Source organism: Vombatus ursinus, unplaced genomic scaffold (assembly GCF_900497805.2).
Source record: "Vombatus ursinus unplaced genomic scaffold, bare-nosed wombat genome assembly UNPS02015030.1, whole genome shotgun sequence".
In the NCBI taxonomy this organism is placed as follows: Eukaryota; Metazoa; Chordata; class Mammalia; order Diprotodontia; family Vombatidae; genus Vombatus; species Vombatus ursinus.
Window position 1 is genome coordinate 2,679,123 of NW_020954808.1, and position 18,814 is coordinate 2,697,936.

At 48.3% G+C, this 18,814-nt stretch overlaps 1 protein-coding gene across 1 annotated transcript in view; it reads left to right on the plus strand.

Annotated features, from left to right (window-relative positions):
• Positions 1-10,778: 10,778 nt before the first annotated feature.
• The window catches only part of LOC114031046 (hepatocyte nuclear factor 3-gamma-like), a 10,189-nt gene continuing 2,153 nt past the window's right edge, over positions 10,779-18,814 (plus strand). The window contains exon 1 of the mRNA XM_027846049.1: positions 10,779-10,886. Within this exon, the coding sequence (XP_027701850.1) occupies positions 10,809-10,886 (78 nt within the window). The 5' untranslated portion in view covers positions 10,779-10,808. The remainder of the gene's footprint in view (positions 10,887-18,814) is intronic.

Sequence of the window (18,814 nt, forward strand, 5' to 3'; positions counted from 1 at the left end):
CCGGGAAATGGAGTTTTCGGAAGGGTGCGGCCCCCCCCCCCCCCGCAAAGAGGAAGCGGAGGCAGGGAGAGGGCTAGGGACGCCGGGAAATGGAGTCCAGGGAAGCCTCCTAGCCCGGGGAGACTTGTCCCCGACGCCCCAAGGCCGGAAGGAGACTCTGCGAAAACGTAGCCATTGCGCCGCGGAGCGCCGGAGGCGTCTCGGAGGATTGTGGGAAATGGAGTTCTCCCGCTCCAAGGGTTCTCCGGAAGGAAGGCGATGGGGCGGAAGAGATCCGGGGGGGTGGCGATCCTGCCCTCCTCGTGGCAGCTGCGAGCGGGGAGGCGGGAGGGAGCTGCGGCCTCCCGCGCCCTGAGACGCCATCCACGCTCCCGCCTGGCCCCCAGCGACTTCTCATCCCCACAAAGCCCGAGCCTGAGCGTCACTCCTTGCGCTATAAACCCCGATGGCTCCCTATGGCTGCAGGGGTCAAATGCTAGTGACGTCTTAGCGGCCTTCCCGGGCCCGTTCCAGCCCGTCTTTCCTAGCTTATCCCTCTTCACACACTCCAACCGCCCTACTTGCGTCTTGTCTTTGGCTGCGGTTTCTCCCTTCCAGGCTTTTGCCCAGGCCGTCCCCCACGCCAGAAGTGCACTCCCTCTCCACTCCAGCCTTAGAGAAGAAGCCTTGCTTGGGGCCACTTCCTGCTGGCCAGCCCTTCCTGGTTCCACCCACCCCCAATTTTCTATTATGCCTTTACCACCCCCCCAAGTACTGTGAATTCAAGGGCCGTTTTTGCTTTGACTCCCCAGACATACAGCAGGCACTTAATAAATGCAGATGGAACGGAGCCATTCCCATTAGAGAGGTGGTGGATGTGGCCCAGAAGGAGATGAATTTGTGGACGTGGTCACGGGCAGGCGGGATTTGTTTTGCACCACTAAGTGTTTTATTTTTCTTAGAGGGGTGGAGAATGAGGATCTTCTTTGGGAAAAAAATTTTTTTAATGTTTGTTGATTGACATCTGCTGTGGGTGACAGTTCACCATCCCCTCTGGTGGTCATTCCCATTCAATTCGATCCAATAATCATGTGCCGGGCACTGGGGACACAGACAGCCCTTAGAGGCCCTGCTCCAGGTCCCTCATTTTTCAAAGGGTGAAGGCGAGGCCCAAGAGAGGTCATAGGAGGAGTAAATGCAGAGGCAGCATTGGAACCCAGGTCCTTTGACTGGAAAGCCGATTGTATCATGCTGCTTTCTATGGGGGGGGGCAAGCAAGCATTTACTATGTGCCTGCCTCTGTACCAAGCCCTTTATAAATATCTCATCAGACTCTCACTATGAGGCATGTGCTATTATCCCCATTTTACAGTTAAAGAAACTGAGGCAGACAGAGGGATTGTGATTTGCTCAGCTAGTGTGCGTCTGTGGCTGAATTTGAACTCAAATCTTCCAGACTCCAGGCCAGATGCACTATCAGCTGTGCCACCTAGCTGCCATCATGAGTAAATGGTGCATGTATCTACGTGTTTATATTTGGCTCTGCCCTTTTGGAAGAGGACCTGTGACATCATGGGGCGATGTCTTGACTTAGGGGTGAATTGGATTGAAGTGAGGCAGAACTGCACAAAGTCTCAGCCTCGCCTTCTCTTCCAGAGCCATCCAAGTCCAGTGGCAGGACCAAAGGGAAGACGGGGTGCGCATTGGAGATGCAGTGGATGGCTTTGGCGTCTTTGATGCTGGACCAAGTGCTAAGGGCCTGATTCAGGCGCCTTGGTGGCGGTTGGAACAAATTGTTCTCCTCCACCCATTTGCTTGGGCAAGTCTTCACACGCTGGGGGTAGACACCCGCCTAAGTCACCAGGCCATTGGAGATACAGAGATAGAAATCTCATTCTCTACCCTCGACAAGCTTTTATTCTGAGAGGGCCGAAGCATGGTATGAGTCCGTAGAGAAACAGGAAGGTGTGGCATCACGTCCCTCCTCACACGTTTCCTGGCAGGGTGACCCTTTACAAGTCCCTTATCCTCTCTCGGCTTCAGTTTCCTTATCTGTAAAATGGGACCTCCATCACAGGGCTGTTGGAAGGTTCAAACAAGAGATGATGAAAGGGGCTTTGGAAACCTCAGCTATTAGCCATGTGTTAACTACGTGTTTTGAGGGAGATGAAGGATGACACCCCCACCTTTGCAGTCAGGGATACCGAAACCTCTGACACATAGACTATCCCAGTCACCAAAGGCGACTGCTTAACCACCAGGTGCCCTGGGAAATTCAAGAATAAAAATTACAGGTGAGTTGCTGTTATGCATCAGGGGAAGGAATTCCCAAACCAGGACCCAAAAATATACTTTGAGTCCAGAGGGAGGGCTAACCTTGGGGAAGGTGGGGCCAAGAAAAGCATTCTGCAGGGGCCACTTGAAAAGGAAGGGAATAATATTTATTAAACAACTACTGTATGCCAGGCACTCTGCTAAATACTTTACAAATATTATCTCATTTGATCCAACAATCCTGGGAAGTAAGTGCTGTTATTCCCATTTTACAGGTGAAGAAACTGAGGCAATCAGAGGCAAAGTGACTTGCCCAGGGTCACACAGCTTAGTAAGGAATTTGTGTGAGGTGAAAAGGGAGTCTATTCCAGGCACAGTATGCTCTGTGCCAAGAATATGGCGTACTCCCAGCAAAGGCCCCAAAAGTGAGAAGGGGGAGGAGCTAGGTCAGTCTAACTGGAGTGGAGAAGGAATGACGGAGTAATGAGAAAAAATATCTGAAAAGGTGGGCTGCAATTAGACTGTGAATGTGCTGAGCTGAAGAGTTTGTGTTTTGTTTTCTTAGAAGTAAGAGGGAGCCATTGAAGATTCTTGAGTAGAGGAGTTGCCTAGGCAAATCTGTACTTTAAGATTTTACCACCATGGAGTATGCATCAGAAAGATGTTAATACATTTGTCCCCATTTGTGTTTCTGAGCCTGAATCTCTTTCTGAGCTCCATCCCCATTTCTGATCCCTCACTCCCATCCCTGGACCCTGATCCTTCCCTCTGATACCCTATCCAGAAATTTACTGAACCACTACTGATCATGTCTTAAATTATTTTGACCCAAACCTATTTCTCAACCTCTGCCCCAACCCCCTGTCTATAAACTCAACATCTCTGCCTCTAAGATTATGCTCCCAACTCCGATCCTCATCGCTGTTTCTGAGGGCCTGTTTTCATAACTGAACCCCCATCCTCACTTCAGAGTCCCCATTCCCATATCTCTGTCTGAATTTCTATCCCTGTCTGTGATAACCTATCCATCCCTGTTTCTGAGCCCCAGCCCCCATCTCTCAGCTTCTCTCACTCTCTGGTACTAAGCCCATATCCCTGAAACCCCATCCCTATCCCCTGTCTAAGATTCCACCTCTATCTCCAAGTTTCCTCCTTTGTCTTCGAACCCCTGTTTCTGTCCCTGTGTCTGAGGACCCCTATCTCTGAATGTCTATTTCTGTCTCTGAGCTCATGTCTGTGAGCCCCCATCTCTGACCCTAAGCCCGTATCTCTATCTCTGATGTCATATATCTGCCTCCAATTTCCTCATCTCTGCCTCCAAGTACCCATCTCAGTTTTTTCATTCAATTTGACATTTATTAAGCACCTACTGTGCTAGGCACTAGGACAATGACAAATGACAATGACAAAAATTAAACAGTTCTCTCAAGCAGCTTGCGTTTTACTTGGGGTAAAGGGGAGTGATATGCACACAAGTAAGTAAATGACACAAAGTAATTTCAAGAGGAAAAAAACTAGAGGGATCAGGAAGCACCTTACATAGGAGGTGGTACCTGAATTGTGACTTGAAAGAAGCATGAGATTCCAGAAGGGAGAAGAGAGAAGTTAGTGCGTTTCAGCCATGGAGGACAGCTTGGGCAAAGATAGAATATGACGTATGGGACCAAAAAAAATCCCATTTCAGAAAAAAGCAATACTGGAGACCCAAATGGAAGAAAATAGAAAATCTGTTGTAACTTTAAAAGTAGATGGATTAAACAATCCAATAAAATGAAATAGGTTAGATGAGGAAACAGAACCCCACAATCTGTTGCTTATAAAAAACATATCTAAAGCATAGTCATGTGCAGAATAAAAATGAGAGGCTGGAACAAAGTTTACTATGAATCAGTGAATCCAAAGAGAAGGAGTTGCAATCATGCTCTCATTAAAGCAAAAGCAAAAATCGACAGTATAGAGATAAAAAAGGAAATTATGTTATGCTATAGGAACCACAGAAAACAAACCAACATCAGTTTTAAATGGACTTGTGCAAATGGTATAGCATCTAACTTTGTAAAGAATAAGTTAACTAAATTGTAAGAAGATTTAGATGGTAACAGTAATTGTAAGAGACTTTAACGTCTCTCATATTTGGACAAATCTAACAGAGACAAATGAAAGAAAAATATAGAATTAAACAAATTTCTGAAAAAGTTAGAGCTAAAAGATGTGGCATCTTCTGAAAGTAACAGGTAAAGAACATACATATTTCGCAACACCAAAAGAAATTTGTACAAAAATTGACGATATTAAGAGAAATAGTGTAAACAAATGTAAAAATATGGAAATGGTAAACACATCCTTTACAGATCACAGCACAATAAAAATAACTATCATGTTGGAAATCATGAACAAAAGACACAGAATTCTCTGGAGACGTGATAATGAAATCCTAACTAATGAATTAGAAGAAATCAGAAAGAATGATGTGAAAGACAATGATAATGAGAAACTAATATGGTAAAATTTCTGCCATGCAGCTAAATGAATCTTCTGTGGAAAAATTATATCCTCGATAAAACATATTAACTTTTGTATGGGAAACAGCTAGTGTCCCATTGACTGGAAAGGAGAATGAATGAAGGGATGTAATATGAAATAATACTGCAAAGGTAGGTGGGAGCCAGATTTTGGAGGGCTATAAATGCCAGGCTGAGGAGTTTTACCTAGAACAAACAGGCATCCACTGAAGATTTCTGTTTGGGAATTACATGGTCAGACCCGTGTTTTAGTAATATACATTTGGCATCTGTGTGGAGGATGAAAGAGAAACAGAAGAGAGGAGAAAATTTAGAAGTAGGGGGGCTAATTAGGAGGCTATTACAATAGTCTATACAAGAGGTATCCAAAGCCTGAATTGGGACAGAGGCTATATGAGCGGAGAGTATAGCTTCCCCACCCCTGTCTTAAAGTTCCCAGACTCACAGACATAGATAGAATCAAATTAAATTCCAATTCCCAGCTCTTCCTCATTGCTCCTATTTAATCAGTTGATTCTACCAAAGCAATACATCTGTCATTCCTCATGAAGGACATTTCATCTCCTGTCCCTCGTGCCAGGAATGTATGCCATCCTTATTTCCATATCTTAGAATCTATAGTTTCCGTCAATGTCCAGCTCAAGCACCATCTCCTATATGAAGCCTCCCTTGACCCCTCCTCCAAGTGCTAGTGTCTCTTTCCTCTCCCCTAATTAATTTGTGTTGATTTTGAATATAGCTTATATTCACTTATCTAGCACCCACTCCAGGGTTGCTCCTCCAACTCCCGCTGCCACTGGCAGGTTGAGGCCTCAGAAGGAAATGACTACTATCCCCTCAGGAACCTAGGGATAATTCTGAGAAGTTGGAATTTCTAGTATTGTAGCTCCTGAGCCCCTACCAATGTGCTCCCAGTTATCAATCAGTAAGCTAAAACTCCATTAGCGTTTTAGGAAAGAGCATTTAGTAAGAAGGTATAGGAAAAGAACTTGGTATAAAATATTCCCCCTATAATACGGGTATACTCTCCCTTGTATATACAAGGTCCTTGAGGAAAGTGTGCTCAGACTTAAATCCCCTGTGGCCAAAGGATACTTCCCAACTCTTGGTCCCATGAATCCTTTCTTCCGTTTGTGGAGTCCTCATGATCAGTTTCCTGTTAAGCATAGCTTTCCACTGGGGTCTTCAGATTGTTGCCTTTCTAGAGTTCAAAGTTGGCCGTTCTGTCCACTACAAGGGTTCTCATTCCCTGAAGCTATCACCATCTTTGGGTAACAGTCTTTGTTTATCTGAGTCTTTATCTATCTTATCTATCTGAGGCTGTCATCAGCCTCTACCATTCTGGTGGTCACTGCTACCATCTTTGGTCACCTATGGAACCTTCAATGAGACCACTGGCAGTTGGGCACTCCCATCTTGGAATACTCGTTCATCTAATATCCAGAAAGAATAAACCCAAAAGAAATAGATGTGCTATGTGAACATGGACCCATGGATGCCAAGTGAGGAGATGAGACAAGCTTCCCCTCCCCAACCTGGCACCTCCAAGTAATCCTTGTTCCCCTCACTGCCAGGAAGGAAAAGAAAGCAAGGTATAGGCAGATGTCATCTTTTGTACTTAATTCCAGTTCAGCACCTTGTGAGTTACCAAAGAACTGATGTTACTTGAAAGACTTTTTGACATCATACAGGAGCAACCACACTTAGCCATTATTGGTCAGAACAGATTTCCACATGTTGGATTGGAATCAGGGGAAAAAAGTCTATGAATGCTCTGTATAGTCCACCAGAAAGTGCAAACCTAAGCTTGGGCCCCCTTTTGTTACTGTTTAATCGTTTCAGTCATGTCCAACTCTGCGTGACCCTATTTGGGTTTTTCTTGGCAAAGATACTGGAGTGGTTTGCTGTTTCCTTCTCCAGCTCATTTTACAGATGGGAAAACCAAGGCAAGCAAGGTTAAGTGACTTGCCCAGGGCTACACACCTAGAAAGCTGTGGTCCCTCTACTACAATATAAATTGGAGTTAACTGCTGATGTAAGACACTAGAAGTGGGGGATGGTGATGGGGGTACAGACCAGCAATGGCCTCTTGGGGAAGGTGGGATTTGAGCTGAGTATTGATGGAATCCAGGAAAGCCAGAAGGTGGAAGTGAGGAAGGAGAACCCACTGGACATGGAGGACATAGCTAGGGGTACATAGTTGGGGGAATGGAGCATCCTGGTAGGCAAAACAAGGAGGCCAGTATCAGTGGGGTGTAAAATCCACACAGATAATAAGAAGACTGGAAAGGTAGGAAGGGGCAGGTTAGGAAGAAATTTATATTATACATATTTATATAATATATGTTATATATGTATTATATATATATATATATATATATATATATATATAAATATGTATCGGATCTTGGAGGAACCATTGTATCCTGGAGACCCACTGGAGTTGACTGAATGGGAGAGTGACATGGTCAGTCTTGGGCTTCAGAAGGGTCACTTTGGCAGCTGAATGGAGGACAGACTGGAGTGGGAGAGACTTAGGCCAGGGAATCCACCAGAAGGTTATTGGGCTAGTCTGGGTGTGAGGTGATGAGGGCCTGCACCAGGGTGGTCGCAATATGAGTGAAGAGACAGGGAGAGAACTCGCTCAGGCTTCCTCCCTCCCCATCAGCCCTTGGAGATGATGCTATTGGAGAGATATCATAATGGTAGAAATGATAAGATTTGGCAATACATTTTACATAAGGGCTAAGTGTGAATGAAGAGTTAAGGAAAATACTGAAGTTGTGAGCCTTGGGTGAATGGGGAGATTGTGGTGACCTCAATAGTAACAGAGAAGTTTGGAAGAGGGGAGGATTTTTTTTTTTTTTGGTGGGGAGAGAGGAGACAGTGAATTCTGTTTTCTGCCTGCTGAGCTTTTAATGTCTAGGAGTCATTGAGCTCAAAATATCTAATAGGTAGTTGGGATGTGAGACAAGTTCAGGAGAGAGGTTAGGGCTGGACAAATAGATTTGAGAATTCTCTGCAAAGAGATGATAATTGAATCGATGGAAGCTGATGAGATCACCAAGTGAAATAGTACAGAGGGCAGAAGAGAAGAGGGTCCAGGACAGAGCCTTGGGGCTGCCCACAGTTAGCTGGTATAACCTGGATGAAGTTATTCAGTGTGACCTGGATGGAGATCCAGACTAAGGAGTGGTCAAACAGATAGGAAAACCAGGAGAGGGAGCAGTGTCAAGAAAATCTAGAGAGAATTGTTTATCAAGGAGAGGAGGGTGGTGACAAAATGATGAGGTTGGAAACCAGGCTGCCCAGATTTAAGAGAAGAGTGAATGGAAAGGAATTGGAGGCCCTAGATGTAGATGGCCTTCTCAAGAATCTTAGCCACAAAAGGAAGGAGAGCTATGGAAGCATAGCTAATAGGATGATCAAGTAAGAGTTTTATGAGGATGACCTAGACATGTGTGTAGGCAGCAGGGAGGCAGCCCCTGGACAGGAAGAAATTGAAAGTAAGTGAGAGAGTAGGGATGTTAGAGGGGGCAATCTGCTGGTGAGGATGGGATGGAATGGGATCGATAGTGCTCTTAGAGACATTGACCTTGGCCAAGAGAAGGGCCACCTCTTCATGTGAGATGGGGTCAGGGGTGGGAGGAGGAGATACCTAACATTTGAAAGGATCAGAAAAGGGCATATGTAAGAGGTGGCGCTTTAGATGAGCCTTGAATGGAACTAGGGATTCCAAGAGAGAGAGAAGGAAGGAGGGAGAGCATTTCAGGCACTGGGACCAAGCCTCTGCAAAGACAGGAGATGGAATTCCATGTACCAGACCAGTTTGCCTGGACCACAGAGTGCAGGAAGGAGACTGGGAAGTGCATCTAAAGACTAACAAGACTTTTAATTTATTCTAGAGGCCACAGGGGACCCCTGAAGCTTCTTCAACAAGGACTGACATAATCAACTCTGCACCTTGGGAATATTCATTTGGCAGCCATGTGGAGGGTGAGTTGGAAAAGGGAGAGAGTGGACCAACAGGGGGCTCTTGCAGTAATCCAAAGGAGGGGTGAACTAGGGTGCTGGCTGTGTGAGTGGAGAGGATGGGACAAATGCAATAGTTAGGATAGAAAGGGCAACAGCTGACTGGATATGGGGGTGAGGGAGAGTGAACAGGCAAGACAGACGTCAGTACTATGCCCAAAGGGCTATAAAAATGTGCATACCCTTTGACCCAGCAATAGCACTTCTAGGGCTGTATCCCAAAGAGATCATCCAAATGGGAAAAAGACCCACATGGACAAAAATATTTATAGCAGCTCTTTTTGTGGTGGCAAAGATTTGGAAATTGAGAGGATGCCCATCAATTGGAGAATGGCTGAGCAAGTTGTGGTATATGAATGTAATGGAATACTATTGTGCTATAAGAAATGATGAGCAGGCTGACTTTGGAAAAACCTGGAAAGACTTGTATGGTCTGATGCTGAGTGAAGTGAGCAGAACCAGGAGAATGTTGTACACAGTAACAGCTTGTTGTTCGATGGCTAATATTGATAGACTTAACCCTTCTCAGCAGTACAAAGATCTAAGACATCTCCAAAGGCCTCATGATGGAAAATGCTTTCCACAAACAAGAAAGAACTATGGAGTTTGAATGCAGATCGAAGCATATTACTTGCCTTTTTTTTTCTTCTGTTGTGTTTTGTTTCCTCTTTCTGGTGGTTCCTCCTATTGGTTCTAATTCTTCCTTACAACATCACTAATATGAAAATATGTTTAATAGAAATGTATATGTATAGCCTATAACAGATTGGGGAGGGAGGTGAGTTGAGAGAGGGAGAAAAATTTGGAGCTCAGAAGCTTATGGAAGTGATTGTTGATAATTCAAAATAAATTAATTAAAAAAAATAGACAGATGTCAGTAACCTTAACGGAAACATGCAAGTTCCGAATAATGGTGGATTTAGGGGGAAGAGAATGAGTTCCCATTGGGATATTCTAGGGGACATTGAGGGGGGGGAGCGATAGGATCATCCGGGGGAGGGTCCAGGAGGCAGTTGGTACTGGAGCTCAGGAGAGAGATGAAGGCTGCGTGTGGAGATTTGAGAGTCACCTGCACAGATACGACAGTGGCGTATGAGCTCATGGAGAGAACTGTATGTAGAGAAAAAGGCCCAGGACAGGGTTCTGGAGGGGTAAACCCATGTAGAGTAGATGCATAGGGGATTAAAATCCAAGCCTCCATCCTTGCGTGAGCCCCCATCGCTGCTTCTGAGTGTTCGCCTTTTAAATCCTATTTTTCTAGGATCGCTGACTTTGGGTACGAGTTACCCTTTTTTCTGCTGCCAGATTTTGCTGACTCGGTACAACAGCGTAGGGATCCCCCCACCCACCCACCAGGACAAGAGCGCACAAGGGAACCTACTGGTCCCCGTGTGAGTGAGACGGAAGGAGAGCTGGAGCTGGTGCCACTGACTCTCGGTGTGACCTTGGGCAAGTTTCCCCGGCCTCAGTTTCCTCGTCTATAGAATGAGGGGGTTGCGTGAGATGGCCCCCTTCTCTGGCTCACTCCAACTCCACTTCTAATCTGGAGCGGTGACTTTCCTCCACCTTGCACCCGACCCATCCCCGAGCGGCCACCAGAGGGCTCCTGCTGGGTGCCGGGACTTCGGGGCTGATTTCCCCGCTGGGTCCTTTCCCCATCGCTCCTGGATGAGAAGCCCGGACACCTGGGTCCGCCCGCACCGGCCCGCAGAGGGCGCGCCGAGCCCTGCAGCATCTTCCCAGTCACCCCCCCGGGGGGTGGGGTAGAGGTGGGAAGGGAGGCAGCCCGGGCCGGGCCCCGCCGCGGGGCGGAGGCTACCTGGCTATAAAGCCCGGGAGAGCGCCCGGGCCGGCGCCGGCCAGGCAGGCAGCGCAGCGCACCGCGGCGCGCACACCCACTGCCTCTACGCTTGGAGATCCCCAGCACAGACCGAGACCCCCGGAGGCCCTGAGGTCCGGGGGTGCGGGGGGGTGGGCTTGCCCGAAGCCGCCCCCCAGGGGATGCTGGGCGCCGCCCCCTCCGTGAAGATGGAGGCGCACGAGTTGAGCGAGTGGAGCTACTTTCCAGAGGCTTCAGAGGTGGGAGCCCGACCCGTGGGGAGGCGGGGGCCGGAGCTAGAGGCAGGGACGGAGGCACCGGAGACCGGGACAGACCAACCGCGAGGAGTGGTCAGAGATCACCCGCAGGGAGAGATGCAAGGAAAGAACTAGCAGTTATTAAGTGCCTACTGTGTGCCGGGCACAGCGCTGAGCGCTTTACAAGCGCTCTCTCTCTCATATGATCTTGTACAGCCGGTCTTAGGGATTTCAGGGGTGAAGTGGGTGGGGATGCCTGGAGAGCTGAGAAATGGGGCTGAGGGAGCACAGACCAGTGACAGGGAAACTTCAGGGTTAGGGGGCTCAGAGATTAGGGATGGCAGACCTGAGGAAAGTAATATCCACGGTGGGAGAGCTGGGAAACTGGGGGAGATCAGAGCTGGGGGATGGTGGGAAGCTATAGAGATAGCCGGGAGCAGAGATAGGGTCCCTGAGTCTTCCACGACCTAATGGTGCTTAGCGATCCGAGGCTCAGAGGCGTCCCTCCTTCCCCCCTCCCTCAATGTTCTCATGAACATATTCAGAACATCTACTTGTGGGAACTGGTAGAGAGAAGTGGACAGCCCCAGTGGGGAGAGGAATCATCCCAGTCCCACACAGCCCCTGATTCTGGCCTGCACAGACCAGTCTGAACTTTCTTCCCAAAGTCTAACCCCTATCCTGCCTGCTTTCTTCCTGGAAGGGTTTGGTGGGGGAGACATATTATCGGGTCCCTCAGCTGGAGGGTATGGAGGGATGAGAAGAACCAGGGGTTTGGGGGGACCCAAACATGGGAGTCTATAACTTGCTTATGCTGCTGCTGGGGACCAGTAAACCGGAACTCTCAATTCGGTCAGGTAGGGCAGTGAGATGTGAGGGAGGGGGTGGGATGGGGCTCTGGGCCTGGATGTCTTTATCCTTGCCCCAGAGGCTGGGGTCTAGACTAAGTTCTGGGCCTGGGCTGTTCACCTAGAGAATCAGCCTCATGGCCACAAGGCGCTTGGAAACCTGCGTTTCTGATCTAGAGGGCTTTAGTATAAGACGGACTTACTTGGGGCCATGGAGAGCAGGTCTGCAAGGTTGGTGGAAGGGGAGGTTTGGGGTTTGAGACATCTGGATCAAGGGACACCGATCTCGAAACTTGGCGAAAGGAGGATGTTTATACATATAGGAGGAGGGGGACTCCTTGGATATGCCCAGCTTCCCAATTTAGGAGAGTGGCCTGGGGGAGGGAAGAGGGCTGGAAGTCAGGATGTTGGGGTCTCCCTTCCCAAGGGAAGGGAAGACTAAGGGGGTATATGTGTGTGTGTGTGTATGTTGGGGGGTGATGTTGGAAAAGCTGAGCCAAGCCCCAATCGTCAGGCAGGGATGGAGGGGGTTGAGCAGGAGGGTGGCTTCCAATGAAAGCCGGCTGTGTTATTGATTTTTTTTTCTTTCTGGGCAGCCCTTGTGGCTGGAGGGGGCGGCGGGTGCCCAGCCTGAAGGAGGGGGACTCCCCATTGGCCTTTGGTGGGAATATCCCAGCATCTGGTCCTCGAAGCCTGGGTCTCCTTTCCCAGGAATCTTAGGTATTGGGGACCCCCGCCAATCTGCTCCCTAAAGCTCAGAGTTGAGACGTGGCTGGGAGCCTATGCTTAGTTCTACCCTCTCCAGCTCGCTGAGTAGGAGGGAGACAAGCTCCCTGATCCTTCCTCCCCTGCCGCCAGCAGTGGGGGAGGGGAACTGGGAATGGGACACTGGAGCCTCCCTCCCTGGAGCTCAGGGTGTTGAGGAGACTAGGTCTCCTTCCCTTTCTCTGGGAGTCACAGTCAGCAAAGGGGAGCAAGAAGCTGGGACAGGAAGGTTCCCCTTCCCCTTCCCTTTCCCCTTTTGGGTCCTTAAAGTTTCAGGAAATAGGCAAGGTGGTTTTGGGAAGGGAGTACTCAGATTGGCAGGGGAGAAGTTTGGGGGTAGATACCTTCTGAGGGCATGTAGTTTGGAAGTAGCATTTACATAGAATTGAGGGGATACTTCATAGGGTGGCAGAATTGGATAGACAGAGTTTGGAATACAGAGTTCAGATAGATGCCATATGTAAAATGTTGTTTGGGGGCACAAGTTCGAAGGGATATTGTTGGGGCACAGGGTTCAGGAATGACCTCCAGAGCATTTTCTGAATCTAAATCCCATAACCTCCAAGACAGTGATTCTCCAAGTGTGGTCCAGGGACCCCTGTGGTTCTTCAAGACCTTTTCAGGAAGTCTGGGTCCATGAGGTTAAAACCATTTTTATAATAATACTAAGACCTTCTAATTTCTAATATGGTAAATATTGACAGCTCGGTATAACCCGAATTCACAAAAGCTCTTTGGGAGGAGGTACCCAATAGTTTTTCAGAGTATAGAGAGGTCTGGAGACCAAAAAGTTTGAGAACCACTATTCCAAGGGATTTGTTTTTTGAGGGAAAGATAATATTCTTGGGAGGATATAATTTAGAGGAGACAGAGTTTGGAGGAAGTTAAAGCTTGGGGGAAACAGGGACCTGAGAAGATACTTGTGAGAGATAGAATTTGAAGAGACATTATCATAGGAGTGTTACCTGGGAGGATATAGTCTGGGGGAATCGTAGTTTAGAGGGACAGAATTTGAGGAAGGATGTATCTACTTGGATATATCCTTGGTAGCTTGGAAGGATGTATCAACAGGGGACATAGATGAAGAGAAACAGAGAGCTATATGGCTCTCAGTGTTTTCCTTCATTGGAGAGCACAAAGTATGGAGAGCTGGTGCTATTTGGGGGACGACACATGCTTCGGTGGGTGATCTTCATAGGTCCTTCCAGCTCTGATATTCTAAAGCTAGATGGATTCGTTTGAAGGAGGAGACACCATGGGGGGGATATAGTTTATGGGAGAAGGTCCCTTCTTTTTTGGAGGGACCACAGCAGGAAAGACATGCAGACGAGGGAACACTACCAGAGGACTGTTTGGGGGAACAGAGTTTGGGCAGTGGACAGAAGCCATTGGGAGTATTTTGCGGGGACAGCTTGGGGGTTTAGGGAACTGAAAGAATTCTTCTGGGGGAGACAGTTTGATGGTGACAGACTTTGAAGGGATACTATTTGAGGAAGCCACGGGGGGGGGGGCAAGATACAGTCCCAGCAATAACATCTAGGGGATGCAGTTTGGAAGGAAGCACAAAGCTTAAAAGATGGTTTGTGGGGGACAGAATCTGAGGTCATACTGCAGTTTGGGGGACATAGTTTAGGGCAGACTTTATTGCAGAGGTTGCATATTGAGAAGGTGCTATCCGAGGCATTGTCAGGGAGGATAGTTTTATCTGGGAGGGGGTCTAATTTTGGATCTAGCTTTGGGGAGCTAATGTGGGTCCCAAGGACGCAGAGAGGACATAATGTCCCAGGGGTGGGGGGAGGGGGTAGAGGATAGCCACAGAAGCCCAGATTTGGAAGGGACCTCAAAGGCCACCTATCTAGCCTAACCCTTGTTATCCTGGGAGGACGCAGTTTGTAACACAAAGCCAGGGTTCCCATTAGGGGGGACCCAAAGAAGACCAGGTGGGTGGGCGTGGGGGAAAAAGGGGAGTATCTGGCTCTCAGCTTCCTAGACTTGGCTGGGCTGGGCTCCGGACCGCCAGGCCAAGGTAGGGTAGGCCACACCTGGGCTCCAGCAATGTGGCTCAGAGGGGGTGGGGATAGGGGCCCTTATCTGGCCCCTTATCGACCCAGGGACCCGCCCGAGCTGGACAAACACCCCCCACCCCCACTGCCTGCCCAGCACCTGGGCCTCCCATTCTGAGAACAGAGCAGGTCAGAGTTGGGAGGGACTTTAGAACAGAAAACAGAATATCACACCAGGGAGGGAGCTTAGAATTTGGAATATCAGATCTGAATGGGACCCTAGAATGGAGAATGGGACGAATCCTCTAGAATCATAAGATCATGCATTTTAAAGCTGTAAGGGACCTCTAATAAATCATTCAGTTTCTTCCCCTCATTTTACAGATGTGGAAACTGAGGTTGAGAGAAAGGTTAGGTGATTTGTGCAAGGTCACACAGCTTTTAACACCTTATGTAGTTTTCAAACCCAGGTCTTCTGGATTCTAAATCTAACATTCTATTTCCTTTACGCCATGTCTAGACTATAGAATGCCAGAGCTGAGAGGGCTCTTCGACCAAATCATTTCAGCTAAAATGACCCTTAGAATGTAGAGTGTAAGACAGAACATAGAAGGTCAGAAGCTTAGAGGCCACTCAGTCAGACTTTAGAGCCCAGAATATCAGGAGACATTTATAATAGAACACTTAGTCCAATCTACCTTCCCATTTCACAGATGGGGAAACAGGTTGAAATAGAGGAAAGAGCTCATCTTAAGTTACAAAGTGAGTCCAGGACACAGCTGGGCCTCCCAAATCCCTGCTCTCTGCTCTTTCTACCCTACCAAGCTGGGGAGAAAGAGAATGGGAAGGGGGGCTTCTCTCCTGAGTCACCCCAGCTCCAATGACCATGTACTGGCTAGATATTGGGGGTGGGGGAGTAGATCCTTGAGGAAAGTCTTTGTGTTTCCCATGGTCACTAGTGTGCTTTGCATAGGAGGGAAGTTTGGGGGGAGCCTAGGCATAACTATATCCAAGGGTCGTTGTCAACGAGGCTCAACTGTCAGGTTGGGGTGCAAGTGGGAGTCTGGCTGAAATGAGAGGCTCACTCTCACCTACCCAACGGGTAGGAGCACCCAGTCCCAGTACTCTAGTTTCATGTAGGATGACTCTGTGATCTGATGAAACCATTTCCTTGGTTCAAGAGTTGGAAGGTCCCCCATTAAGGCAATGCCCTCATCTTGCAGATGAGGAAAGAGCCCTTAGAACAGAAGGGACTTGCCCAAGGTCACAAAGCATGATAGGAGCCAAGCCAATACTCAAGCTCAAGGCTTCTGAACTTGGCTGTGGCTCTTTTTACTATTCCACAGCCACCTCTCAAGGTAGTGAGTTCTCTGACAATAAAAGGTATGAGACTTTGAGCTGGAGGGGATCTCACAGATGCCCCAGCCCAACTGTATTTTACCAAGAGGAAAGGAGTGACTTGCTACCCTGAGAGAACACTTATTAGCATGGAAAGGACCTTAGGCATCATCTGTGCCAGAAGTTCTTAATTTAGCAGTCTGTGGACCCCTAAAGGGTTTCATGGATAGATTTTGGGGGTCTGTGGGCTTGGATGGTTAAATAAAAAATCCATCTTTATTTTCACTCATTTCTAATTGAAATTTAGAATCTCCTTTAATTATTTAAAAACATGATTCCCATAAGGGGTGTGAGGGACTGTCTGAGCATATAGGTTTCACCAGACAGCCAAAGAGGTCTGTGCAGAGGTGTGTTGGTAAATGTTTTACAACCAGCTTTCCAAAAAAAAAAAATCTTTTTCAGGACACACTTTAAAGCTTAGTCTCTTTCTTTCTTTCTTTCTTTGGAGAGGTAAGTGTCAAGTCATTTGTCATTTGGAGCTAGTAAGTATCAAGTGCAGGGGTGGGGAGTCTTTGGCCTCGAGGCCACATGTGGCCCTCTAGGTCCTCAAGTGTGGCCCTTTGACTGAAACCAAACTTCACAGAACAAATCCCCTTAATAAAAGAATTTGTTCTGTAAAACTTGCACTCAGTCAAAAGGCTGCACTCAGGGACCTAGAAGGCCACATGTGGCCTCGAGGCCAAAGGTTCCTTACCCCTGGTCAAGTGTCTGGGGTCAGATTTGAACTCAGGTCCTCCTAACTCCAAGGCCAGTGCTCTATTCACTGCACCACCTAGCTGCCCTGAAGCTTACTCTTCATTATAATTTTCTCCATCACTTTCTTAAGTCTAAACAATCAGAAGAATAAGCCAGATTCTGATGTGTAGCATTTTCTGATTTTGGAGTGTTAAATGCTCACACGGAAAATCTGACAATCAGCTCTTGTGAGCCAGGTTTGAGCTGGCTCCAGCATGCTCTTGGATCCATGATAGAAGAACCCCTGACCTATCCTTTTATTTTACAACTTATTTCAATCCAGCCAACAATTATTAAGTTCCTCCTTTGTGCTGGGGAAACAAAGACAGAAACGAAACAGTCCCTGCCCTCAGGGAGCTTACATTCTTTTTTTTTGTGGAGAGGCAATTGGGGTTAAGTGACTTGCCCAAGGTCACACAGCTAGTACGTGTCAAGTGTTTGGTCTGAGGTCGGATTTGAACTCAGGTCCTCTGGACTTCAAGGCCGGTGCTCTATCCACTGCACCACCTCGCTGCCCCCGGGAGCTTACATTCTACTGGGAGTGAAATACACACAAGTTTTTTGATCTGCAGTATATACAAGGCCATGCTAATTGGTCTAAAAAGCATTACCAGCTGGAAGGACCAGTTCAGTCCCCTTCATCCAACAATAATTAAGCACCTACTGTATACCAGTTTGCTGTGACTACAAAGATGAAAAATTCAAAACCGGCCCCTGCCCTCAAGGAGCTTCCTGCAAAGGGTTTCTCATAGGACACAGGACCTTCAGAGCGGTGGAAAAGAGCAGGGAAAGCATGCTGGGCACGGGGGACAGCCATGTAATGCCAGTCACTGGGCACAGCTCCTTAGTACTAGAACAGAGAACCTGTGGAGGGGACTATGAGGAAATTAGATGGGAAAGGCAAGTGGGAGCCAGTTGGTGGAGGGCTTTCAATGCCAGGCTGAGGAATCTGTGTTTGATCATGGAGGCAATAGGGAGCCACTGAAAATATGTGAGGAAGGGAGTGAAAGGTGTCTGTGTGACCTGGTGAGAACAGAGATGGCGGATGGGCAGAATCAACAAGACCCAGCGACCAATTAGGAGCCAAAGAGAACTCCCAGGTTGCAAAACTAGGTCACTGAAAATGTACCCTCAGTAGGAGTAAGATGGGGAAACTGAGGCCCAGAGAAATGAAATGATTTGCCCAAGGTCACACAGCCAGCCATTGGCAGAGTCCTCTGACTGGGATGCCATTGTCATGGCAACACAGCCCTTCTCTTCATGGGTCATTCTGCATGCAGGCCCCCCTCCAGGTGTGCACACTTTTGTACACTTCTGTGGTAGAGAAGAGAGAAACATTGCCCTCAGCCACGTCAGAACACCCACGTGTCATCTCCCAGTGGGGAGTGGAAGGAAAAGGGGTGTCCTGGCCCTGTCCCAGCCCGGTTGTATTAACCACCTGGTCTGGACCAAATCGCTTCTCAAAGCTTCAGTTTCCTTTTCTGTAAAAAGGAAAAGGGGTGGGGGGTGTTTGACTAGATGACCACTAAGGTCTCTCCCAGCTCTAAATCCATCACTCTTATGATCTTTCCCTCTCTGGGCCTCAGTTTCCCCTTCCAAAAAATGTTCTCTTAGGCTCATATTGCCCTGAGGCTATATGAGCCACCCAGGTCCCTTCTTGCCCAAGACGTCTCAAGAACCCCTGATGGCTTATCAGATCACTGGGTTCAGGCTTCTTCTTCCTTCTCCCTGCCCCAGCCCTCAGGGAGAGGAGCAGGAAGAAGTTCCGGCCTGTGAGGAGGGTGGGTCCCCCTTCCCAAGTCCCTCCCCCAGGGCCCCACCCTGGGAGAAAGATCCGGCTCAGACCCGGACACCAGGGGTTCATCTCTCAGCCCTGGGGCGTGAGAAAGCCTTGAGGATTAGGGGAGCAGGGTGGTTCAAGGTTAGATGGGGCAGGACTACTGGTCTGGCCTCACCTGGAATGGGGTGGAGACAGGCTGAGCCCTAGAGCTATTTTAATGTGGAATAGATGATGAATTGGGGGGTCTGGGGGATGAGGGCTCGGGGACTGGGCCCTCTCTTACCCTTCCACGCCGTCCCCAACCCCGGTGCAATCATCGGCATCCCGAAGCACCGAGTATTCTGGGCGCTCTCCCTTCAGCTCCCCCCCCCCCCCCCCCCCCCCCCCCCCCCCCCCCCCCCC